Source organism: Xenopus tropicalis, chromosome 5 (genome assembly GCF_000004195.4).
Source record: "Xenopus tropicalis strain Nigerian chromosome 5, UCB_Xtro_10.0, whole genome shotgun sequence".
In the NCBI taxonomy this organism is placed as follows: Eukaryota; Metazoa; Chordata; class Amphibia; order Anura; family Pipidae; genus Xenopus; species Xenopus tropicalis.
In genome coordinates this window covers 33,604,406-33,631,464 of record NC_030681.2, presented here as the reverse complement: position 1 = coordinate 33,631,464, position 27,059 = coordinate 33,604,406, and the positions used below count along the sequence as shown (strand labels likewise).

General features: G+C 38.4%; 1 protein-coding gene across 3 annotated transcripts in view; it reads right to left on the bottom strand.

Annotated features, from left to right (window-relative positions):
• Window positions 1-27,059, bottom strand: part of usp34 (ubiquitin specific peptidase 34) — a 121,538-nt gene that overhangs the window by 78,927 nt on the left and 15,552 nt on the right. For 2 of the 3 annotated variants that reach the window (XM_002939508.5, XM_012963832.3), the window contains exons 2-14: window positions 21,696-21,783; window positions 19,616-20,048; window positions 12,915-12,965; window positions 12,044-12,193; window positions 11,005-11,072; window positions 9,769-9,961; window positions 8,882-8,943; window positions 7,001-7,082; window positions 6,698-6,790; window positions 5,790-5,915; window positions 4,753-4,882; window positions 4,035-4,165; window positions 2,772-3,412 (exon numbers count right to left, since the gene is read on the bottom strand). In XM_002939508.5, coding sequence (XP_002939554.2) covers window positions 2,772-3,412; window positions 4,035-4,165; window positions 4,753-4,882; window positions 5,790-5,915; window positions 6,698-6,790; window positions 7,001-7,082; window positions 8,882-8,943; window positions 9,769-9,961; window positions 11,005-11,072; window positions 12,044-12,193; window positions 12,915-12,965; window positions 19,616-20,048; window positions 21,696-21,783 — 2,248 coding nt within the window. Of the gene's footprint in view, window positions 1-2,771; window positions 3,413-4,034; window positions 4,166-4,752; window positions 4,883-5,789; window positions 5,916-6,697; window positions 6,791-7,000; window positions 7,083-8,881; window positions 8,944-9,768; window positions 9,962-11,004; window positions 11,073-12,043; window positions 12,194-12,914; window positions 12,966-19,615; window positions 20,049-21,695; window positions 21,784-27,059 lie in introns of those variants that run through there. The other variant, XM_018094155.2, reaches the window with a different exon arrangement.

The window sequence follows — 27,059 nt, the reverse complement described above, 5'->3', positions numbered from 1 at the left end:
GGCAATTTGTCTTACCGTGGACTGATGAACAGCAAGGCTTTTGGAGATACTTTTATAACCCTTTCCAGCTTTATGCAAGTCAACAATTCTTAATTGTAGGTCTTCTGAGAGCTTTTTTGTGCATCAGGCAATGCTTCTTGGGAAAAGCAAACCTAAAACTGGTGTGTGTTTTTTATAGGGCAAGGCAGCTGTAACCAACACCTCCAATCTCATCTCACTGATTGGACTCCAGTTGGCCGACACCTCACTCCAATAAGCTCTTGGAGATGCCATTAGTCTAGGGGTTCACATACTTTTTCCACCGGTTTACATGGTGTGTTCAATAAAAACATGGAAACATTTAATTATTCGTGTGGTATTAGTTTAAGCAGACTGTGATTGTCTATTGTTGCGACTTAGATGAAGATCAGATGACATTTTATGACCAATTTGTGCAGAAATCCATATAATTCCAAACGGTTTACATACTTTTTCTTGCAACTGTAGGTTTAGGGGAATGAAACATGGGGATATTTGTAGTCAGTGTTAAAAAACGGCTACTTCTGGGTCAAATCTCCCCTAAAATGTCTTGCCATGGATTAACACTGGGATTGCTGCAAGTAAAAATATTACTTGTGGCTATTTGGCTTAATCTCAGGGAATTGTCTCCCAGCCAAATTTCAATCTATGGCAAGGTATTTTCAGGGATACTTGTAGCCAGCGATATTGATTTTTTTAATGCTGAATACAAATCTCCCCGTGTGTCATTACCCTTAAGGTGGCCATACACGTAGCAATTCTGATCTTTCCTGCAACCTCATTCGTTTCCCCCACTGACGTTCAGGGCTGAATCATCAGATGTGGAGGTAGAAACAGTAGGAATTCTACCTCCACCTGTCGGTTCAGCCCTGAACGCAAATTTTGTTCAGGCGCCTTCAATGGTGCCCGATTAAAATCTTTTAACCTGGCTAATCGACGAGACAACCAATATCCGCAGCCTTTGTGATATCGTTTGTCTCATCGATCCGCCATACACGCAGCGAATATGTCCTTAATATTCATAGAACAACAAAATATGCCCAAGAATTACCACCACAGGGAGGAGGGTGGGATGTGCCGTCCTTCAGCTAGGGAAACAGCTACCACTAAACCAATGTTATCAACTGAAACAAAGTTTTGTACGACATTCGGTGTGTGTGTATGGCGGGAGACGAGGTGACAGATATTGGCAAAAGCCTTGGATATGAGTTGTCTCGCTGATCCAGAAAGTTGTGACCTGAGCAAAGGCAAGCGTTTAGTGCTGAATCATCAGATAGGGGTAGAGTCTTTTGTTTCTACCTGCATATCTGACAATTCAGCTCTGAACATTAGTGGAGGGTACAAACGATCTTTCTGCATCTCATAATTGTAACGTGTGTGGCCACCATTAGTGTAAAAGGTGAAACGGTGATTAGTTTATTGAAGTACAATAGTCCGATAATCGCCTTATGCATTTCATATTAACAACATCTAATTATAGGCCTACAATTAAGTGTCATGTAAACACAAAACTAAAAGCCAATTATATGACTATGGTACTTTAATAAAATAAACTAATTATGTTTGAGAAGTCTACCTAGAGATATGCTAGGGTTAGCAGAAATCTATGATAAAGATAGTGGGCAACTAAATCTCTCTGTGGAACATTAGGGCTCTGGGACACGGGGAGATTAGTCGCCCATGACAAATCTCCCTTGTCACGGCGACTAATCTCCCCAAACTACCATCCCACTGGCGAAAATATAAATTGCCGGTGGGATGGCAAACACTGCGCAGACAATTTTGGCAAATTGCCGAAGTTGCCTCGCGAGGCATTTTCGACGATTTACCGAAATCGCCTGTGCAACATGTGCCATCCCACCGGCGACTTACATTTTTTCCGGTGGGATGGTAGTTCGGGGAGATTAGTTGCCCGCGAACGGGGAGATTTGTCGCGGGCAACTAATCTCCCCGTGTGCCAGAGTCCTTAGCCTTAAGGTCCCCCATACACTGGCAGATCCGATATCGGGAGAATCCAGGGTATTTCGATCGTTTGGCTCTCTACCATGTATCTGTCATGGGAGCATGTGGATCAAACTTTTAGCATCGTCATCGTTTCTTAATCTCAGAATGATTGCGATGCTAAAAGTTTGATCCACATGTTCCCATGACAGATACTTGGTAGAGAGCTTGTGTTACCTTACCTAATTTAGGAATAGTCTCATGTTTTCATTTACTATGTATTGCAAGTCCCTATGTATTCAATTCAAATTGCAAATTATTTACCCTGAGCATTTAACAATCCCATCATTTTTCATGACAGTATTCCAAACTTTTAAAGTATGAAAACAAAAAGTTAGGGTATATCTGAGCCATTTACCAAACCACTTGCCAGCAATGGCAGCAATTAGTTGAGACCATACTATCAGGTCTCCAGCTTGGTTTTGCTGTAAAGGTAGACAGCATCTTGAAATGCAAAATAATTAAGGACATGTTCTTAAAAACAAAGCACATAATGCATAATAGAGTATTACAGCCAACTAATTTATAAGGAATCAATTAAATTTGCCAACGAAATGTCTACACAGCCAGCTGAAGAGCTGTTTTACTATATCTGAGTAGCAGACCTTTGTGGTTAAAGCGCAATTGTCTCACTGGTACTTTAGTCTTTATAACATAACATATTGAAATTATAAAGAGTTGTGTAACTAATGCACTCTTCTACCACACAATATCAAACAGTTAATTACAGAATATGCAAGAAGATAACTTACCCTTCATGGTGGTGGTGGTGATGGTGGTGGTGATGATGATGATGGTGGTGATGATGATGATGGTGGTGGTGGTGATGTTGAGGTCCAATAAACCGCCTGCAATTAAAAAGTTCATTTCCAATGGCTTCTCCAAGGAAGTCACCAGATCGAGCAATGCAAGTATCAATGGAGCCCTGTATATGGCTAGTGCTCATTTCTCCTGCCATATCATGTTCAGATTCTTCTGGATGTGAACAGGAATCCAAAATACGAATTCGGCTGTCGCCTGGTTGAACCGATTCAGAATTAAACACTAAGTCCTTGCCTGACCCATTGCTTGTCGTGCTTCTCTCCACTGGACCCTGTGACTCTCCTAAACATATGCCTGCTTGAGATTCAAGCTTTCTTTTTTGAAGTTCAGAAACTCTGTTTTTTGCTGTGTTAATGGAATGCTCATCTTCTTCATCATCTTCTTTCATTGCTTCCATATCAACTATATCCTCAGAGTGCACCTCACTGCCTGGGCTTCCAGCAGACTGACTTGCATGGCTGGAATTCACTTCATTGCTTGACCCATCACTGTGCCCACTGCTACTTCCAGGTCCACTACTTGCATCTTCTCCACTGTTAGCAGTTTCATCTGAACTCCCTTGCATAGATTCCTTGGAAAATGTAAGATAATATAAATAAATTGTAGAAACTGCTTTTAAGATCAAAACACTAAAAACGTAAGTTTTATAAGCTGTTTAAACTAAAAAGTGATAAGATGATTAATTTCTGCAGCAATGTGCATTATGTATTGATCCCTAAGTGTTAAGTGCAGGTCTACAATTAACCGCCCTATGTCTCACATGGCTCCATTGCAGAAACAGGTATCACTACACATCCATCACACAGTTCTCATTATAAGCTATTCAAGAGAAATTGTGTTCCTGAAGTTAAATAGCAGCATATTTTTCTTGCAGGAATAATTGTGAATATAAAAAAACCCACACAAAATATAAAAAAATAACAGAGCTGACTAAAGGTGGTCATTTACTATAAAATCTAGTTGTTTGCAGAGGTCACCAATTAGCTTCTGACTCAATAATAAGCAGTCAAATAAACAATCTTTATTGGCCCATGTATGGCCAGCTTAAGAGACAGAAAGTCTAAGTTAAATGACCAAAGTAAGGAAGCAACCAGAAACTGAGATAAAAACCTGTTGGCAAAATTTAGCCATTCTCATGGGTTAAAGACACATTAAACGCATATAATCAGAATTAAATATTCCATAAAATGTACCTCTGTGTCAGACAGCCGCTGCTGTACATGTTTAGATCTATTTAGGATTTGTTCGTCCATTTCAATGTCACTTCCTCCACTGTGATGAGTGTCACTGTTGTCACTGCTCTGAGGGCTGGTTGCTGGAGAACCTAAAATTAAAATAAAGAATTTATTATATGTTATGGTAGCTCCATTATACGGCTTATAAATGGTAAAAAAACAGCATAAGTCTAAGTATCAAATAAACAAAAACATTTTAAAACAAGGTGGTGGCGATATGTTTAAAAAACAAAAAACAAAGCAGAAGGTCAATTTCTACCAAGGCTGGATGGTAGAAAATGAAAGGGGGGGGGGGAGCATACAGGTAAATTCAGTGTGTTCAGTAATAATAGTTCAATCAATAAAGATACTTTAGCACATTCTGCCTGTGAAGCCATAGTGGCACAAGAAAATGTCCTCTTAAGGCTTTCTGGCAGTAGTGCCTCACTACCAAATATATAACCTGATTAATCCATTGTCTTAAGGATAGTTTGGATATTTACTCCTGGCACCCAGGTCAGAAAAAAATATATAGAAAATGAAAGAAATATCATGCATTACAGCCCACAAAGTTACAGGCAGTGGGCACCAATATCCAACATTAGTATCAACAGAAAAAAAATATGAAGCAAAAAGAAGCTCAACCAAATTAAATAAATTAAATATTTAAATAACTGAGGGCAATACAAGCACTTACCTTTCTTATTCCCCATTGGTAAATTAGTATTCAGCAATGATGCAAATGAGCTCTGCTTAGAAAGCTGAGCTTTAGCGGCTAGTGCATTATTCCAGAGAGCTTTGATCAGCATTGATGCCAAGTATAAGGTCTACAAAAAAAGGGAACAAAGTCCTATTAGGAGAAAAACAGATTTTACAGTAAAAATAAAAAATTGCAAATGTTCAACAGTGTAATTGTATAAACAAATGTCCATTACAATTGCATTGGGTTAACTTTAATAGGTCTATTCATTACTTAAAGATAATGATTTCTGAGCCATTTGTTGAATAAAAAGTTATCAAAACCGGGGTTAAATTTGCACTTCTGTAAAATGCTTTACTTGCAGCAATCACAATGTTAGGCAATGACAAGGCATTTTTGGGAGAACTGTCGGTCGCGACAGAGCAGATTTAACAGTGGGCAAAAAATCTTACCACGTGCTATTGCCCATAAGAGAAGGTTCATTAGGCAGTTCAGCTATTTCTACCATAATGCCATACTGTTTGGGTCTGTATACCAGCTCAGGGGTTTCAGATCCCAGCTGAACTGTCCAGACTGGACATTTCATCTACCAGCATGCTATGTCAGTAGGAGTATAGTGCATCAGCAGACAAGGAAGCAAAGAAGAGCCATAGCACTTCGATGTCCCAATAGTTTTCATATACAATAACACATGCGGGGATCCATGTAATCATGGTTACAGAAGTTATGGAATGTACAATGACAACAGGTTGCAATCTCCATTAATATGTTAATAAAGTTTGTATATGACGAGTTAAAACTATTTTTTTGGGGTGAAAACACACATTTTAACAAAATTATGCAACATTAATGCACAGATTAACACACTGTAAAGTATATTGAATTATGTGATACCAAAAGAATACATTCATTTCATTCTAGAGCCACCTTTAGTGAATATAGCCCACAGTGTTGTGCAAAGTGCCCTTACACTCTTTCAATGTATGCTTAGACCACCATCAAGGCTAGACATGCACTAGGAGTACAGGATTTACCTGCTCAGTGTGCGCGCTAGGATGAAGACCCGATACCAGGTTGAGCAGATGTCTCAGAGGCACTGGATCCAAGTTTTTGATCAATGAAGGAAACAGGTCATGTATGTATCGGCTGCAATGTTTTAACTACAACAAAATAAAATATAATCATCATTCTAAAAGGCAGTTAGTGGAGCACAGTAAGAGTGAATGAGCTTTATACATTGCCCTACCTCACAATTACAAAATTAATGTAAATTGCAAAACTTAGCCCATGAGTACGTACTCCGTAAGGCAATGTTGTTCAAATAAAGTTTTTTTTTGTTTTGTTTTTAACTTACCCTTTTTAGGGCTGCGGCACACGGGGAAATCAGTCACCCGTGACATATCTCCCTTGTCGCGGGCGACTAATCTCCCCGCTATGACGACATCCTACGGGCGAGAATGTAAATCGTCTCTGGGATGGCATACGCGGTGCCCCGATTGCAGCAAGTCGCTGGCGCTGCGTATGCCATCCCACCGGTGATTTACATTCTAGCCGGTGGGATGTCACAGCGGGGAGATTAGTCGCCCGCGACAAACAAGTACATTTTTGGTAGATTGCTAGCTAGATTGCTTGCTAGACAGAATGATAATCGTTTGATGAATAGAGTGAGGGGGTGGATGGATAGAAAATTAAGTTTTGCAATTTCAACTTTTAAGGGCTGTGGCAGACTGGGAGATTAGTCGCCCGCAACAAATCTTACTTTTCCAAGAATATACATAAAGTTGTATCTACATCCAGCCAGCAACCGTATAAGAGATGCTAAATACTACCACATAATGCATACTTTGTCTAATAACAGTTTAGTTGCCTGGAAACTACTGCTAATAGTATGTATGCTTCTAGACTTAATGTACCATATAAACATAATTAGTACATTTAGTACCTGTGCTGCTGCCCAAATACAGTCAATGTGTTGAGTGCTTAGCCGACCTTCTGCAGCCAAAAAGTTTAGAATAACTTGGCACTGCTTTATAATCTGCAAAAATAATGAATTAGAACATAACATTATCCATTGTTATATGTATCCCGATGTTCCCTGCCAGCAGAGTAGTGATCACCTCAGGCAGCAATAAATCAGGGCCAATTACTAAAAAAAGGTTGATTACATGTATGCCAGTGGAGCAGGCTCACACCATGAATACATCCTCCCCACCACTCTATATTTATACCCTATTCATTCACTAACCTCTATATGTAAATTTGGTCCAAAAATATGTTCCACTACATTATTGCTGATAAGCCAGTCTGCAAGCTCTTTTGCTATAGATCTGGAAAAAAAAAACACAAATATGGTGATCCCTTTTTTAAATTAGGCCAAACATTTGAAAAGCTTTAAAACCATTCACAACAAATTATAATGACATGTGTACCAACAAAGTAATAAATGCTGCGGCTATATGATGTCAATAAGGAAAGGAACATCACAGTGCAATGCATTGTGGGTTATGTAGGTTCTGCATGCCGTCTCTAGCTGTGAAGAAGTTGTTTCAATTTGTAACATCAATGTTTTAGTCCCTATTCCCTTGCCAGGATTTTAAATGATACAGAAAGGAAACTGTTTTGCAGCTGTATTTCAGGATATAAAAACGATATTTGTTCATACAAATTACAGTGATAGGTATATAAGGGGTTTATGTGTTGTGTAAAGCTCTTTAACAAATTTTGTTTTAGAAACCAGAGATCCCCTTTAATCACTACTTCAGTAGTCAGAGTCCAGACAACTACTCATCGGTCAGTACTTAACCAGAGATGCGTCACTGGCATACAGACTGCAAGAGTACACATTTAGATATTTGCTAATATGAAGCCAACCACAGGGGTTACTTCTTCAACTGACAACTAGATGTCACTGTTCTACAGGCTACAGGGGTGCTGAGATCCAGCACCCTGAGGAAGTTTGGAAACAGGCTATATGGGTGCACCAGCCTAAACACTTGTATCCTTATGATGTTACAAGATGCAAATACCTATTAGGCCATATTATACTAAGCTATAACAGAGAAAAAACACAAGCTTTGACAACAAAATAACAAAAAATCAAAGGCTTTAGACATTTTAACATGATGTATTTAATGCAATATCCACTCCAGTTTAGTTCATCAGTAGAAAAAAGGTCAGTTAGATGATGTCACTTGTGCTATAGCAGCAGATGTTTTCATATTTTGATATCCCTTTACAATATAATATTGGCCAAGGCCATCATAGTCCTTTGACAGGGAAGGCATGCCCAGTAGCTCCCCATCTACTTTTCTGCTGATTTACAGCACAAGTTAACAAACAGTGCATTTAGCATCCCAATTAATAGTAAGCTCTGCAGTATCAGTTATTATGACAAATGCAACCTTACTTTTTACTCGTGTTTTGATAATTTCCTATGACCCATGAGCTGAGCTCACTGAGCATGTGTAGTGCCAATGGCACATAAAAGGTGACCTAACAAAACAAGACAGGGAGCTGCTGTGAAAGATTTTGTACTGTATCATTACTGTAATAGGGGTGCTGAAACACAGCATTTCTAGCCAAAATATTTTTAGGCTTTGCTCTCCTTTAAAGGAACAGTAACACCAAAAAATGAAAGTGTATAAAAATAATTAATATATTATATACTATTGCTCTGCACTGGTAAAGGTTGTGTGTTTTCTTCATAAACACTACTGCAGTTTATATAAATACCCAGCTGTGTAGCCATGGGGGCAGCCATTTAAATTGAAAAAAGGAGAAAAGGCACAGGTTACTAAGCAGATAACAGATAAGTAGCAGATTCCCATTGTATTCTACACAGTTTATCTGTTATCTTCTTATGTAACCTGTGCCTTTTCTCCTTTTTTCAATTTAAATGGCTGCCCCCATGGCTACACAGCACCTATTTCTATTAACTATAGTAGTCTTTCTGAAGCAAACATGCAACTTCTACCAGTGCAGGGCAACAGTACATTATATTTTAATTATTTGAAAACATTTTTATTTTTTAGTGTTACTGTTCCTTTAATTGAAAGCACTAAAAGTGCTATATATCATAAATACTACCTAGCAAAAAGCTTAAAACAGAAAATTACATTCCACTTACGTTTCAGTGTCAGAAACCAAAGATTCGTTATTGCAGACATCATTAAATGTGTGCAGTTGGTTCTATATAGAGGGAGAGAATACCTGTGTTAGTAAGTCTGACAGCTACATACAAATATAAAATCTTCTTTGAATCATACAGAATTGCACATTCTTTAGGAACATGACAATCGTTCTGTATAATTCCTTATGGGAAACTGTATCTTTTTATCTTGTTGAATAAAAAAATGCATGCTGCATTTGTTACTGAAAGTCATGGCATTTAACTTATGTATAAGATACAAAATATATAAATACAATATATATTATAATTATATATATCTTAAATTACTGAGATCTGCATCAGTCTTTCAGAATGAAATTTGACATTCTGAGGAATGTCGAGGCAACTTCGGCGATTTGCCGAAATCGCCTGCTCAGCGTGTGCCATCCCAACGACGACTTACATTTTCGCCGGTGGGATGGTAGTTCGGGGAGATTAGTTGCCCGTGACAAGGGAGATTTGTCGCAGGCGACTAATCTCCCCGTGTGCCAGAGCCCTTAGTCTTACAGTGTAATGCAACCCCTGCTTCACTGTGATGATAAATTCTAGGATTTGAATTCAGTCTACTTTCCATAGTGAGTGGGCCAAAGATTCCCTGGAAAGAAGAAGGAATTTAAGTGCCAGAATTCATCACGGTAGGTGATGGCAGGGTTGCACTAAACTGCAAGCACACACACTTTCATGGTTTCCTTTCTACCTGCGGAATCAGGCATGTCTGTGTATAAAAGGAGGTATATGTGCTTTATTGTGCTAATTAACACTAATGTATCCCTATAATGATCACATGCAGGAGACTGAACAACCACTAAAGCTACCAATTAACATGTAGGAAACTGAGGAATTACCGTAATCTGACTTAGTCCGGCAAGTCTCATTGTTAAGGTAGGTGACATAAAATATTTGAAAGCCAAATCAAGGCTCTCCTTATCAAAGCACAAAGCTGTGTCCAAAGGCTCTTTTACTGTACTCCACATAAGATCAGCCATGTTACGCGCTGCACTCTGCCGCAGCTCCTGGTCTGACAATTTACATAAATACCTGTTGTAAAAAGACAAAAAAAAAGGGGGGTTTGCCAAAATTATATATATATAGTGTATATCATGTACACATTAACACGTTTGTGTATAAGTGCCAGCACATCATGTTAAATATATATATATTTTAGTAGCTGGATAATGATATGACTTTGCAAGGAGATGCAATGGCTAGTACTGCTACCTTCTAACGCTGGGGTCCTAGGTTTGATTTCAGCCAGGGCACTTTCAACAAACATTTTGTATTTCCTCTGTGTGCTTGTGTGGGTTTCCTCCAAATAGGCATTTAGGCTTATTTGAGCCTAAAAAGATTTCCCACACAGTGTGTGAATGTGATAAGAAATTGGACTGTATGGACTTGAATGATGTATTATCTCTATACAACATGTTGAATATGGTACTAACTAAATAAAGAATAAAAATACACATGGTTGGGCAATTTACCAAGGACTAGCATCTTAGCCAGGTTGAGCTGGAAGCAGAGCAGCCCAAGAGCAGACAGGTCACAACTGAAGAAATCAGTAAGGTCAGATAAAGCAGGTAGTTGTACAAGAGGCAAATAACAGAGTTCAAAGGCCACGGGTTAAGACAATAAAGATAAATGGGATCACAACACTGCTTTGGCACACAAGAGTCAGGAACATAATCAGCAAGAAATACAAACTCTGTCATGAGAAATGTAGTGTCTTTCAACAGACAAGAGTTCAGCAGTGACAAAAAGATGTTTATTTTGTTTTTTGAAACTGAGGAAAGGAAGAGACATGAATCAATGTCCATCCACGCAGGCTATCAAGGGTACAAAAGCATGCCATATGGAAGTATATATGGATGGAAACGTGCAAATGTTATTTTTGTACACAATCTGCAATACCCAGAACACAAAATTGCCACAGAAATGTGCTTATTTTAACGTAAGTCATCAGTTCAATAGTACAAATACATGTTCAGTTATTGCCAGGGTAGAACACAAATAGCATTGCTGTGTTTTCATAATATTTATTAAATATTTAATTTTTATAAATAGATGAAGGTAACAATAAAACTTGCCTTATGACATAGGTCCTAAATGGGATGATGTGTTGCATAACAGCAGGGATGTGCAGCCATATTCTGATCTAAAAGAAAATTTGTATTTATTAGAAGAAATACACACATTGGAGTGCAGGGATTGGTAATCTATCTAATTCCTCATCATTACAGGGTACAACTTCAAATAAAGTACACTGTATTAACAAAAGTATTCAGACACCAGTTTATCCAATGTCAACCAAGGGTATTAATAATAAATTTGCCTACCGTCTCCTTTTATACCAGCCTCTAATCTTATAGGCTAAAAAGCTCTTGCGAGCAGGGCCCTCTGATCCTATTGTTACTCTGTATACCCTTGTTTGTTAAACTTATTAAGATCCCTGTTTGTTTAAATATATTGTGAAGCACTGCGTAATCTGCTGGTGCTATATAAATAAATGATGATGATAGGAAGGTTTGTCACTTCATGTTGCAATACTGTTGGTGGGATTGCGTCCATTCTGCCACAAAGCATAAGGAAGCATTGATCATTTAAAGGTGCCCATACACGGGCCGACTATAGCTGCCGATATCGGTCCCTTGGACCGATTCGGCAGCTAATCGGCCCGTGTATGGGCAGAACAGAGCTGCCCAAACTGTCACAAACAGGAATGGACTGGCATTGTACACTGTAGGGATAATTTACTAACATCGGTGCTAAACTGCACAAGTGCAGCTGCCAATACCGACCAATGAGCGGTTATTTTTAAACACACTACTGCAAGTTAGAAAATGTAAGTATAACCCATCACAAAATAGTTCTTGTGCGGCTGTTACTTCCACAGGCAAATCAGCAGTGTGTTTTTTAAACTGAGGACGTGCTTTTTTTAAGGGGTCTCTGGATACTTTTGCTGAAGTGTTTTTGCCAGCACAGACCTGGCATATACCATTAATTCCTTAGGCAAGATTAAGTACCTTCACAGGAAGCTATCAATCTGCACTAAAGTATTATGAACAAATTTCCAGCAAGAAAAATCATTCCACTTTCTAAAAAACTTTTTCTTTTAAAGAAACTTACATTTGATACAACAGTGATGAATGCATGCGCAATTTGAAAGGGAAGAGTCTCGGGAGTGCCATATTCAAAACAATCCTTCATGAGAGAAAGTCCATTCTTTCCACAAAACAGACAAACATAACGGAGAAGGTGCAAAGGTACTTCTACATCCTAAAAAAAAAAAAAAAAAAAAAAAAAAAGCAAAGAAATATATTTTAATAAATATACAACATAATAAGGAGAGGGCACACACCACCAAAACAAAAGCTGCCTGGGTGCCGGGTAAGGTAGCCACCATGTAAAGAAACAAAGGACTCAGCACTCACAGGATTTGCAGAAAATAAACATTTCAGTCATGGGATTTAAAAAGATTGATTTTTTCTGCAAATCCTGTGAGTGCCGAGTCCTTTATAATAAATATAAATAGTTATAAATCTGGATAAAGAATAAGAATTAGGATAAGAGCACAATGGGCTGGTCTCTGCTTTTCTCCACCTGGTCTCTCAGCAGGTGGAGAAAATCCGATGTTCCTTTGTGTACTTGCACTAACAGGCACAAGTGTTGGCCTGTGCGTAGACACACGGAGCAAACTTTGACATGAAAATGCATCATTTTGTGTTTTTGCACAGGCAGAACCCTTGTGTTCATTTAGCCCTAGGTCTCTGAGGACACAGTATGAGAGTAAGGATCCTTAATTTGAAAGGACAAATTAGGTCAAAGTAATATGCAAGTTTATTTATAATAAAGTTAAATTCAGCTCGCAGATGTCAAAAATGCTGTCTGGGCATAGCTGTGACTATGTAGAAAAACATCTGACATACTAGCAAAAGACAATTTTTGACTAGCATTTCATTATTTATTCCAAAGAACTTAGTTTTGTGTTTAAACTTACATTCATATCACAGAAGGCCCCTAAGATATTGCTTTCTTGAGCAGAGATATCCTGAAAAGACAACAGGAAACACATACATGTAAAGAAAAGCACAAAACAAATGACCAGAAAAACAAATCTTGTAAAGAAAAACTAAATATTTAATAACAGGAGGAGTTGCCTGAAACCTCTTCATTTACATAGAAACAACCACAAGAATGTTGTGAGTTTAAATTTACATTTTACTGCACACATACACAAATCAAAATGGACAAAACATTTCTAAATGAAAGACTTTTTGGATAGAAGTGTTGCCTGTTTTCAAGAAAACCTTTTATGTATTGTAGGCAAGCTCATTAACAGCTATATGCACCATAACTGCCTGCCAAGGAACAGGGTGGTTGAAGTCATGGCCTGGACGCCAAAGCAAAGGGTTGTTGAAATCATGTTATTATGGCCATAATGCACTGTAAATGCATACAAGGGTATTTTCAGAAGAATGATCATTTGATTGTGCCAAATGCACAATAGGCCAAGCAGCATTTTCTCTGTATCTGGAGTTGCTACAAAATATATTATGCATCCATGATCAGCTTCATATCCATTCCTACATATGAACTATATTCAGCACATACAGAACTTAGTGGAGATCAGGCTGGCACAAAAACGACAGTGAATATTTTTCCAAAGCAATTGATGAGGAAATCATACCATATTAACTGGTAGTGTGTTGTAGAGAGTGCTATCCTTAAAAAAATCTTTTTTTATTATATGGGATTTTTTAAATAATTTGCTTTATATTCATCAATTCTACATTTTGGATTTTTAGCAGCTATCTGGTTGCTAGGGACTAAATCACCTCATCAACCAGGCAGTGGTTCAAATGAGAAACTGAAATAAAAAATAGGAGTGGGTCTGAATAGAAAGATAAATATTAAAATGTAACAATAACAATGAAATTATAGCCTCAAAAGAGCAGTAGCTTTTTGGCTGCTGGGTTCAGTGACCCTTTTTTGAAAGCTGAAAAGAGAAGAGGAAAGCAAATAATTAAAACATTTGCAAATAATTACAAAAAAAAAAAAGTTGCTAAGAACTGGCCATTTGATAACATACTATTCTTTATATGTAATAAAAGGCACTAAGTTTGCCCTGGAGCAGTAACCCATAGCAACCAATAAGATGGTTTTAAACAGGTGACCAGTAAATGCTGTCTGCTACTGGGAAACTTAGTGGCTTTTAATTACATAAACCCCTAAAAGTTAACTTGAAGGTGACGCTAACTCTGTACATCTTTAACATAACCTTTGTCCTTAGAAATTGCCACACTGTCACATTCAGCTGTGCAGACCTTAAGTCACATGACTTTTAGGCTAATGCCAGAGAGGGCTGATTAATAGCCTGTGTTTAGCCATGTTAATCAGCCTACGCAGGCTCATAGGTCAACATTTAAAGGCACCATGTAAGCCTGGATACACACTGGGAACAAATTCTGGCACGAACGTAAATACTCTGTGTGTGTCTTCACCAAGACCGAGGCAGTGCCTTTCGATGCAGGCACAGGAGCCAACATAGGCCAGCGGATCGGCTGATTCGCGGATTCTCAGATTGCCCAGTATGGATGTAGCCTAAAGGTTTAGATTCAGTTCACCCTTAGGGCTGTTGCACACATTCCATCCCACCGGCAAGAATATAAAGCGCCGGTGGGATGGCATACGCGGTGCCGCGATTGCAGAAGTTGTCTCTGAAGGCAACTTTGGCAAATCGCCAGCGCCGCGTATGCCATCCCACTGGCGATTTACATTCTCGCCGGTAGGATGGAATTTTGGGGAGATTAGTCGCCCACGACAAATCTTCCTTGTCGCAGGCGACTAATCTCCCTGTGTGCCACAGCCCTTAGTCTTCTTAAACCAAACTGCATATTCAGCGGATCCCTACTTTCCACTGGCCTTGGATGCATTTGTCTTGCCCATCAGTGATGGGATGAGGGAACTTTCTATATACCTGTAAAAGAATGGTTGCATGCTATACCTAAAAGCCTAGCAGACTAAAGGTGGCCATACACGGGCCGATTGTAGCTGCCGATATCGGTCACTTAGACCGATGCGGCAGCTTATCGGCCTGTGTAGGGGCAGGAACAAAGGGGCATGCCCGACCGGTATCGAGCCGGCCAGATATCGATCGGGCAGGTTAAAATATTTAGTTGGATCGGGGACCACATCGGCTCGTTGATGCGGTCGCCGAACCGACTGCCCCATTGCGCCATTATAATTTAGCCTGCATTTTCCCTAGCAGCCCCCGACCTCGCCAAGCGAGCGGATCTTTACATGTATGGCCACCTTAAGTAATGCAAATAGCTCCATATAGCTGTGTCCAAAATACAAGTTTAAAGGAACAGTAACACACAAAAAATGAAAGTGTTTTAAAGTAATTATAATATAATGTATAGTTGCCCTGCACTGGTAAAACTGGTAAGTTTGCAACAGAAACGCTACTATAGTTTATATAAATGAGCTGCTATGTCAACACGTGGGCAGCCATTGAGGCTGGGAAAAAGGAGAAAAGGCACAGGCACATAGCAGATAACAGATAAGCTTTGTAGAATATAATGGGGTTTTATGTGTTATCTGCTAAGTAACCTGTGCCTTTTCTCCTGTAAATGGCTGCCCCCATGGCTACACAGAAGCTTTATTATATAAACTATAGTAGTCTTTCTAAGGAAAACACACCAGTTGTATCAGCACAGGGCAGCATTACATTATATAGTAATTACTTTTATACATTTTCATTTTTTGGTGTTACTGTCCCTTTAATGTGGTTAGTGGGATAAGTCACAGAAAAAATCAAACCAGTCATGAAGGGCTGCTGAAAACAAATACGAGGCTTGATTCCTAATAGGGCAGAAAATCACTATATTAACACCACAGCAGATAGCAGTGAGGAGAGAAGAACCTTGGATGAATGAATTCAATGGTTTCCCCAAAGCACTTTTGGTTGTCGGCTCTGATGAATACAATGCATGATGCTTGAAATTCCCATTTACCATAGATCTGCTGTCTTCCATCAGAACAGGCACAGTATCAGCTTGTCAGCATACACATGGGGCAAATTTTGAAGCACATCCTGCCTTATTCTCTGTCAGTGAAAACCCTGTGTGTAGCCTAAACCTTAAAAAACGGTAAAAGATCATGGGCTACTCTGTAAATTACATACTTATTACTTAATTATTGCCTTGACAGAAAATAGCCTGGCTGACAAAGTGCAGAGAGTTGTAATTAATGGGACATTTTCTAGTTGGCCTATTAATCTAACTGGGGTCCTAAGAGTTCTGCCCTTGGGACCCTTCTTTTTAAATACATTTGTTAATGACCTTGATGTTGGCATTGAATGTACTGCTATTTGCTGACGATAGAAATGTATGCTAGGTAACAGGATCCATGCAGGATTTTTCCGGTCTGAATAAGATAAATAATTGGCTGAGGCTGAATTGCCAAGTGACTGATGAAGTTAAAAACTGATAAGAAAAAAGGCTATGCATTCGTGCAACAAAAATATGCATGCACATTAACACTAAATATGACTAGGTTATAACTCCAAGGCCACAAAACCATAAAAGTGTTAAAATTTCTTTTTAGGATAAGAGAATACATGAACAGACATAAATTGTGTGAAATTACACTGTTGTTCCTGCAGCTATGCCATGTCAGCAAATGCCTCTGGCCCTAATTAGGTCACATACTTTGTTAGCTTTCTGAATGGAGATTATAATGCTAAAATAGGGTAAGAAAGTTTGTGAGCACACAATCATAGAATAATGGAGTCTCCTGTGATTGAAAGTTGAGTCAGTCACATACATTAGTCATTTACAATGCTAGAATGTAGTGTGCAAAGTGCAATAAAAAAAAAAAAGCCAAAACTGGCCACATTTTTGACTCTGCATGCAGCATTCTGCATTGTGTACCTTGCCCCAGCTCCATATCAGAGTGCAGAGACCTGCAGCATGGCCCTAGAACAGAAGGCAGTCTGCATTGGCAGGGCTTGACCCAAGAGGGGAGCAGGGAAAAGCACAACGACAATCCTAAAGACAAAAACCTAAAGGTGGCCATACACATCCACTCATTTGGCAACCTCTTTCTTCTGATATTGGGCTAATCCAATCGTTTGGCCCTAGGGACAAAGATGGGGGTCACTGACCTCTGCACCCAATAAATCTATTGATCGCTGAGGCAACAATTAGTTCCAATGGTTCTTTTTTATTGCTTAGGTTTCAGTTCAGTCCTTCACCTTAATCCAGTTTCTCATTCATATCACTGCCTGTTGCTAGGGTAAATAAGACCTCAGCAACCAGTTAGCTGCTGAACAAACTGCTAAATCACAAAATATGACAAAACATAAAAAGACAACACCAACTGGGAAATGTCTAAAAATATCACTGCATCATACTAAAAAGTTCTTTTATAGAAGATCCACCCCTTTAAAAAATCGTGATCTTTTAAGTAAAAATATCACATAAGAACCATGATTAATTTGCAAAATATATCCTTATACCTGGTACTTAGTGATCTTTTGTCACATAACTAACTGCAGGAAATCAGACAAGTATAGTATTGGGTGGTTTACCAATAATACGTCAAGTCCTTAATGATAGCAATAGCAGTTTTCAGAATAAGGGGTCCTTCTGGAATCTGCAAACCATGCATTATGGCTTAGGGCACACAGATCGTCGTTTCAGCTGCTCTCAGCCGGTGGAACTTTTGCAGGCTGAGAGAAGCAGATCCGCTCCCTTACACACCTCCGCCTCTACTCAGCTACACTTGGCTCCGATTCATGTAGACTAGCTGTACTTTTCAGTGCAGTATTACTCAGGGGAGGAGGAGTTGTTCACCTTTCATCATAAAATTAATTTATGGCTTTCATTAAAAAAAAAAATAATTATTTTTGCAATATACATGCATTACCAGAAATAAAGGGTTTAGGAGATATTCACCTTGCAAAATCTGAGTTATCTACAATAAGCATTATGTAGCCTGCTGCGATGCAGGGGGCACCAACACCATTTCTCATTCCTCCTCAGTGCGACTTATGTCACCCGCAGGTTAGTCATGGCTAATGCCGTCCAATGATTCGGCCAATATATCACTAAAAAGGCACTGAGGGGGAAGGAGAAACTGTGTTGGTTCAGCAGTCTTCTGTTATGTTTATCACATAACAGAGTATTTTGCGAGCTGAATATCTCCTAAATCCTTTATTTCTGATTATGCATGTATACTGAAAAAATGATTCTTTTAACATATAAAAGCCATATATGAATTTTATTATGAAAGGAGAACCACGCCTTTATGGGAGTGGATCTGTTACTCTCAACCTACAAAGAAAAACACAGGCTGAGAGCAGAAATTGTTTTGCATATGAATAAATAAAAAACAGAAATAAGTTGTCAGCAGGGTTATTTTAGTAGCTATTGCTATTTATCAGCTAGCATTTTTGTATCAATGTCAGTTGCTTCTCACTCGTAGGGACCATATCAACACCCTAGCCCAGGGATCCCCAACCTTTTATACCGGTGAGCCACATTTAAAGGGAAAAAGTGTTGGGGAGCAACACAAGTACAAAAAAGGTTCCTGGGGGTGCCAATAAGAGCTATAATTGGCTACTTAATAGCCCCTATGGGGACTGGCAGCCTACAGAAGGTTCTGTTTGGCATTATACTTGGTTTTTATACAACCAAAACTTGCCTCCTTACCAGAAATTCAAAAATGAGCACCTGCTTTAAGGCCATGGAGAGCAACATCCAAGGGGTTGGTGAGCAACATGTTACTCACGAGCCACTGGTTGGGGACCACTGCCCTAGCCCATAGGTTGGTTGAGACATTCAACCCATCCCATGCTTTGTTCCATATTAAATAGTGGACTCTGTTTTGCATAAAATCTGTTCAACATAAGAGTAGAGGTCCCAGAATCTGATGATTTTCTAAACTGTGCAACGTGCTGTATCTGGAAGCCAATGCTGTGATTAAAGCTGTTCTGCACTGCTCTCTTCTGATGTATGACCACACACTTAAATAAATAAATTATATATATATATATATATATATATATATATATATATATATATATATATATATATATATATATATATATATATATATATATATATATAATACTGTGTACTAATAGTATACAAAAGCCTTGAATATCCTGTAAATTATATCAATCAATCAGTGCTTAGTGTCATTAATGATGATATATGCACATATGTAACAAAAGTAAAGTAATGAACCAACCCCCCCAACATATCTATATACAATGTTTTCCCCAGGGCCCTTTTGACAGGTATACTGCCTGGCACATTTTTTGCGGCTACCCTCCTCCTCTCCAACACGCACCTCATAGAAAAATTCTTTAAAGAAGCTGGTAGGAATGCATGGTGCATTTGCAGAAGCACACAGTCCTATCAACTTCTGTAAAACCTGTCTAATATGGGGGAAGTGGTGGAGGAAAAAAAATTATAGATTTATTTATTTATTTTTTTTTAATATATTTTTAAATGCTTATACCTTTTTTACACAAGACCATGTGCGTAAGCTCATGTAAAAAAGGAGGGGTATTTTTTTTCCCCTTAAAAAAAAAAAAATTACAAACCTGCATTTGAATAACACAGGGTGTTTATCGTTAACACTCATACACACACACACAAAGCACAAAAAAGCCGCAAAGCACATTACCTCTATGGTGGGGTGTGTGTTATGCTTGTAAGCAGTATAGAGAGGAAACTGAATTTGAAAGATTTTTGCCACACACAACAACAGTTTTTCTTTTTCGTCAGTACTCCATAAGTTAAACAGGTCAGTGCTTTTTATTGATTCTTCTTCAGTCAGGTTACAAGTTCTTGTGTTATCTAGCGTCTTTTCCTGGGGATTGCATGGCTGCTTGTGACTTTCCTCCCCCTCCTCATCTTGGGGCTCCTTTTCTACATTTAGCAGCTCCTCAGATGGGTTATGGTCATCCTGCCAGTTAGAATCAGGGCTAGTAGTGCAAATTTTTAAAAGCTGGTCCCGAAGGGCTTGGACTTGGCCAATTACCAAATTAATTAGGGCGCACACAACTTGGTTAAAGATTTCCAAATGCTTATACTCCTTAAAACAGCACAGACACTGCCTGGAGAGAGGAAAGAAAAAGCTCTTTAATTTTGAGGTGGATTACAGCAGCTAAAGTAAACATGATATGAGAAAAGGGAAGGTTGTCTCATAATAAAGATAGCTAGGTTTCCCTTCAAAATATAAAGAAAGCAGCAGCTTACATAGGATTTTTTTTTAGTAATCTTGGAATTACAGTACTGTATACTTTTATATATTGATACGCACAGATCACTCTAAACATTGGACAATGATGCCTTAAAATAGTACTTTGTAGTAGTCTTTTTATGATCTAGTACTCTAAGTTCTTTAAAGGGTTAATCCCCAATAGGCATGAAGAGTTATTTAAAGGGGAGCTATCATCGACAGGGCTCATAAATTCCAAGTCATCTTATATAGAAGCAAACTGAGATATTGGACTGGGGATAAAAGGCTTCAGATCAATAGAACTGAGATGGGCCAAACCCAGCAGTAAAGGGCATGACTTTATGAGCATTGGGAATGAAGAAAACACAAAATGCTGACTTAAGCACACAATACCGAGAACTCATTTTTGGAGTTATTAAGCACTGAATATGCATCTAAGTTCCCTAGAATACAGCAAAAATGTGTCAGTCCATATATCTATTGTATTTTTATGCAAATAATATTTGCTGGGGAAGACAGAATATTCCTGTGCGAGTTTTGTTTCAGAAAAAAAAGTCGCACACTGGTGAGAATCACATTTTTTCATTAATTTTCAATGAGGTTAAAAAACTCAAATGTTTTCATAACTGGGAAAATAAAATAAAAGGTGTAAGAGACAATTCTTATTGAGTTCTATTGAACCTCGCCAGCTTTTACTTGGCGAGTTTTTTTTGGTAACTTTGAGGATTTTTTCTTTAATAAATACAGACTATTCTCGAGTATAGCCACATTTGTGGGGGTTTTTTTTTTACTGCATTTTTTCTCGTATCGTGACAAAACTCGAATTTTACAACCAATGTTACAACTAAAAAACATTCATTGGTTGGTTCAAGAATAAAATTTTAAATGGTAGAGTGAATTATTTGCTATGTAATCAGTGTAATTTACAAATAAAAAGTACCCTATAAGAATCATGACAGAATCCCTTTAAGAAGCCACACTTTTAAAGGAACAGTTCAGTGTAAATATGAAACTGGGTAAAATGAACAGACTGCGCAAAACAAAATATATTTGCAATAAAGCAAGTTAGGCAAAAATGTAATCTATAAAGGCTGAAGTGAGCTGATGTCTAACATAATAGCTAGAACACTACTTCCTGCTTTCAGCTGTCTAACTTATCAGCGGTCAGTGACTTTGGAGGGGGGGCACATAGGACATAACTGTTCAGTTAGTTTGTGAGCCCGCAGGTCAGATTCAAATGCAAACTAACTGAATAGTTATGTCCCATATGCCCCCCCCCCCAAGTAACTGATTGGTTACTGACTGCTAACAGCTTAGAGAGCTGAAAGTAGTAAGTAGAGTTCTGGCCATTATGTTAGACATCTGCTTACTCCAGCCCTCATGGATTATATTTTTGGCTAACTAAATTGAAAACATTTTTTTTAATTTTGCACAGTCTATCTATTTTACCCAGTTTCATTTTTACACTGGACTGCTCCTTTAACAATTAAATATTAAAACCACACAAAAACATTTCCATTACCTCTGCGTCCAAGAATTGATGTATGCAAATATCTTGAGAGCATGTTCTTTTCTGAGCTGTAATCCATCATTGCCTTCAGAGTCCGAGACTAGAGGTAAAACAAAATCAAAGAAAAAATTAGACAAAGGAATAATTTGTCACTTATTGGACTTCAATTTTTAAAAAGGGTTTTGTGGGGACGATGCGTGGTTTAGCAGTGTGAGACCCAAACTGCTACATTTCTTATACCATTGTTAGATGGGAGCAATTTATCTGTTTATGACCCAACATCACATTTAGAGCTTTGCACAGTTATCCAATACTTTCAAACAAAATACAAATTAAATACATAATACCATCGTAGGCGTAAGTTCCACTATATTAAATCCAATTATTGTGACCCCATAAGGTTTTAATTCATAGATTAAAGGGATATTTTCATAAATCAACCTCTTAGTACTGCTATGATTTTTATCAGACCTTAAAGTGATACAGACACGAAAATTGTAGTCCCCAGAATAATGGTCAAAAATTAAAAAGCAGGTTACATTGATTGTTTTTGCCCAGATGCCTGCTTTAGTTAGTAATTGTTACCTTAATGTCAGAAACCTGACTGTATTGCAAACCCAACTGGTACTTCTCAAACTGTCTGTTAGTATTTCTCTTCACTGACAAAAAGAAGCTGGGCGGATCTGTTCTTTTTATCCCCTTACTTCCTGGAAGTCTGTGCGCCTCACACTGCTCACATCAAGAAACTTTCACTAAGCGCTGCTTGTGTGTTGTCAATAAATTATGTTTTTTTGCTAGAACCATGCTAACTAGTGCTCAAAGGAACACACGCTCCGTTGCAGAGAAAAAATACACTCACTGGCTGCTCATGCTGACAAATACAGATCAGTTTATAATCACCTCATATAAACTATCATGCTGGATCTTTAAGAGTTCAAAGGTTATCAGTGCAAATTTCCTAAATGCTTCACTGTACGCAGCTGTTTACTACTGCATTCAAAAGTTTAATTAGACTGAGTATGTATGTGATATGCAAACAACAGACTACTGCATCTCAAACATGGCAGCCCCCTCAGTGAGAGACATATGAGATCAGAAAGGTAATATAAAAGCAATAGCCATATAGTTTTAGGCTCACAATAGACAAAGAATACAAAGGAATCAAAAATATTAAAAAAAACAGCATCATTTCTAGTGTCAGTATCACTTTAAGAAGGTAAGCGATCCAAATTTTGGAAAAGCCCCAGGATAATGAATCCTATATCTGTACTAGGTTAATTCCTATAGATAACTATAATAACCACAGGTTTCTCCCAGCTGCACTGTAGTAAAAACTAAGCACTCTGGCACACTTGGTGCTTTGACCACTACAATAATCTGGAGGGAGAACAATGGTGGTTCACTTTACAGATTTCTTTTTCCATTCAGCAATATTCATCATAGTACATATAGTCCGAAATGCCACTTTTTACAGGGTAAACGCTACTTTTTTACAGAGTTAAGCAGCTAATCAATGAAATCCCATCCTGTTGAGACAGGATCTAGTTATTATTAGAGCATCGCAGGAGTCCCTCATTTGTCTTAGGCTGATGCCACACGTGGCGTTTTTACGCTGCGTTTTTTATCAGCCTCAAAACGCCGCACAAGCCACACAGCCCCTGACTATGGCGTTTTTCAGCCTAGTACTGGTGACGTAGCAAATCCCGATTCCATGGTGCTAATAGTGCGAAATAGCAAAAAACACCACTAGGTCTGGCAGCTGCCTTTGTGTATACATAGGAATAGCTTGCTTTGCAAATACTGGCGTGTTTCGGCCAACACTTGATAAATCTGTGCTAAGGCGTTTTCTAGCGTATTTACACTTTGTGTGGTTTGCTTCGAGTCTTTTCAAGTTATTGCTATGGATGATGATATTGTGCGTTTTTTAGCCGCCGAGAGAATTAGAAAATACGCAGTGTAAAAACGCCTCGTGTGGCATCAGCCTTACATGTGGGAGGGCCATTAATTGACTTCAGAGGATCATCAGTACAGATTATTTGGAGCAGACTAGTTTATAATAAAGTGAATGCTTGTTACCCACAATTATAAGGAGTATGGGGATATTCATTTCCATTGGCTGCACTCCTTTAACTGCAATAATATTATTGTAGTTAAAGGGGTGCAGCCAATAGAAATGACAGATTGCTCAGTTTGCTATTTACAGTACAACTGCTCCTTAGTGATTTACAAGGATGGGTTACAGCTGCGTTCTCCAATAAAGGAAGACAAAGTTAAACAGACCTTTGAGGGCTAACAGCAACTGGAAGGTCTTCAAATAATCAGTTATCCTTCATGAGAGGTAAATATGCAGTGCCTTTTGATACGTTTTTGTAACTTTTTGCACATATTTTTCTCCTCTCTAATTATGATGATTAGCATATGCAAATTTGAATTTGCCATTCGAGGGGCAGAAATAATTAGAAATGTAGGGGTAAAAGTATACTGTTTGAATCCAAACCAAGCATCTTTCATACAATAAGGTGTTACGGCATGTAGTTTAGTCCCTTGTAATGAAAGTGTAGCAAGGGAATACTTTTGGTGTCTCCATTGAGAATAGAGCAATAGTAAGTCATAATTTGAGGGCTTTGGTTATGAGTGACCATGACTTTTTTTTTTCTTTACATATTACTTTTCATTAGCGACTAGCGAATCTGTCCTGTTTCGCTTTGCTGAAAAATTCACGAAACAGCAAAAATTTGCAAAACTCATTGAAGTCAATCACTATTTTATCCGGCTACCATTTTTTTTTAACTGTGCAATTGTCTCAGATCTTGTTTACTAGCACAATTTAATCGTTAAAGGGGTGGGTCACCTTGAAGTTATCATTTAGCATGTTGCAGAATGGCCAATTGTAAAAAACTTCATTAGTTATATTTTATTTATTAGAATTATTTCCCTTCCTCTTCCGACCCTTTCCAACTTGGGGTCACTGACCACAGCAGCCAAATAAACTACTGTTTTGTGAGGCTACAATTTGATTGTTATTGTTACTTTTTATTACTTATTTTTCCAATCAGGTCATCTTCTATAAATATATTAGTCTCTTGCTCAAACTACTTCCTGGTTGCTAAGGCAATTTGAACCCTAACAACCAGATAACTTCTGAAATTCCAAACTGGAGAGTTGCTGAACTAAAAGTGAAATAATTACAAAAAACACAAATAACAAATATGCACAAACAAATTGAAAAAAAAAAACCCTGCAAATTGTCTTAGAATATTACACTAAGTAACTAAAAGTTAACTCAAAATAATTTCTGTAGTTCTTAGTAGCAGAACTCATTGTACGATGGACAGGAAATTTACAATGGGTCAACATTTGTTGAGTGCCACTAAATACGTGAACAAGTGGCTGCAGGCAGAAACTTCCACATAATGACTTCATTTGCCGTGTATTTTTAGATTTTCTCTGCTGAAGACTTTGGAGGGCTTACTACTCAAGGTCTTAACTATCTCTGTAAACAAGAGTTAAAAAGGGGCAGTTCCCCATTAAGTTTCATTGTAGTATGCTATAGAATGTCATATTTTTAGAGGCATATTTACCAAAAGTTGCTTTATTAATTCGAGAAAAATTCAATGAAACTTACCAAACTGGAATGCAAGATTCTTCATAAAAAAAAACTTGAATCCTCAAACAATTAAAAAACTTTATGCACTACATTAAGCTTGAAGTTTCAGTTTTGGAAACTCTAATTCCAGTTCATCAGTTTCAACATATAAAACCTTGAATCGTGATAAAAATTGTCATCATCATAATTTACTTATATAGCGCCGGCAAATTACAAAGCACTTCACAATACATTTAAACAAACAGGGATCTTAAAAAGTTTAACAAACAAGGGTATACAGAGTAACAATAGGATCAGAGGGAGCTGCTCGCAAGAGCTTACAATCTACAACCACAGCCTGGTTACAAGGGCAAAGTGGACCCAAGCCACCACATAGCTGCTAGCATTCCAAACTGGAGAGCTGCTAAACAAATAGCTAAAAAAAATATAAAAAAAAAAAAAAATGCACAAAAAGAAAGACCAACTGGAAATTGATTCAAAATATAACTGCCTACATCGTAGTAAAAGCTTAAGGTGAACTACTACAACGATTTCAATGCAAACAATTTTATGAAAACATTTGGTCAGTTTGAAATGTATCAACTAATGTAGCAAATTATAACAGTTTAGATTTTGCAGCCCAGATGCTAGTCTGAAACCCTAGAGCAGCGTTTTTCAACCACTGTTCCGTGGCACACTAGTGTGCCGCGAGATGTTGCCTGGTGTGCCGTAGGCAGGGCACCAATGTACTAGGGGGGCACTGCTCTTGGCACCAATGTACTAGGGGGGCACTGCTGCTGGGCACCAATGTACTAGGGGGGCACTGCTCTTGGCACCAATGTACTAGGGGGGCACTGCTGCTGGGCACCAATGTACTAGGGGGGCACTGCTGCTGGGCACAGAGTTAAATTTTTCAACATTTTCTAATGGTGGTGTGCCTCGTGATTTTTTTCATGAAACAAGTGTGCCTTTGCCCAAAAAAGGTTGAAAAACACTGCCCTAGAGAGAAACATTATAGGGCAGGGGTCAGGAACCTTTTTGGCTGACAGAGCCATAAACACCACATATTTTAAAATTAATTCCGTGAGAGCCAAACAATATGTTTGGCCGCGGATGCTTCGGGGCAAGGTAGGGTGGGTCCCAAGGATGCCAGATGCGGATGCGATGCAGAGGAGGGCGTGGCCTGCGTTCGGCGGATAGAAGACGTGTTCTAAGGCTTAGAACATGTCTTCTATCCGCCGAGCGCAGGGGCAAGGTAGGGTGGGTGCCAAGGATGCCGGATGTGGATGCGAGGCGGAGAAGGGCATAGAACATGTCTTCTATCTGCCGAGCGCAGGCCATGCCCCCCGTTATTTTTTTGTATTAAAGATTTGGCAGCAAGCCAGATGCAGCCATCAAAAGAGCCACATTTGGCTCCCGAGCCATAGGTTCCCTACCCCTGTTATAGGGCATCTATCGCTTCAAAATAATTCCCCCATCAGAGGTCCTGGCTGACAGCAGACACTCAGGACCTGGAAAACAATACGTCACTCATAATGCGCATGTATGTGGCATAGGATAGGAGTCCTCATTAGGGAAATTTTCTTTAAAAAAATATTATTGCTTCCTACATTCTACACTATGGTCTCTGTCAGTCCCCATCTTTGGAGAGGAAAGTAAATGTGCCTTTTTAAATATTACATTTAAATGGAAAAAAAAAAAAAAAGAGAAATAGTAAAAAAATAAGAAATAAGAGTCATTATTTCTAGTGTACTTTATGAAAGCAATTAAACTAAAAATAAAGTTTGAAG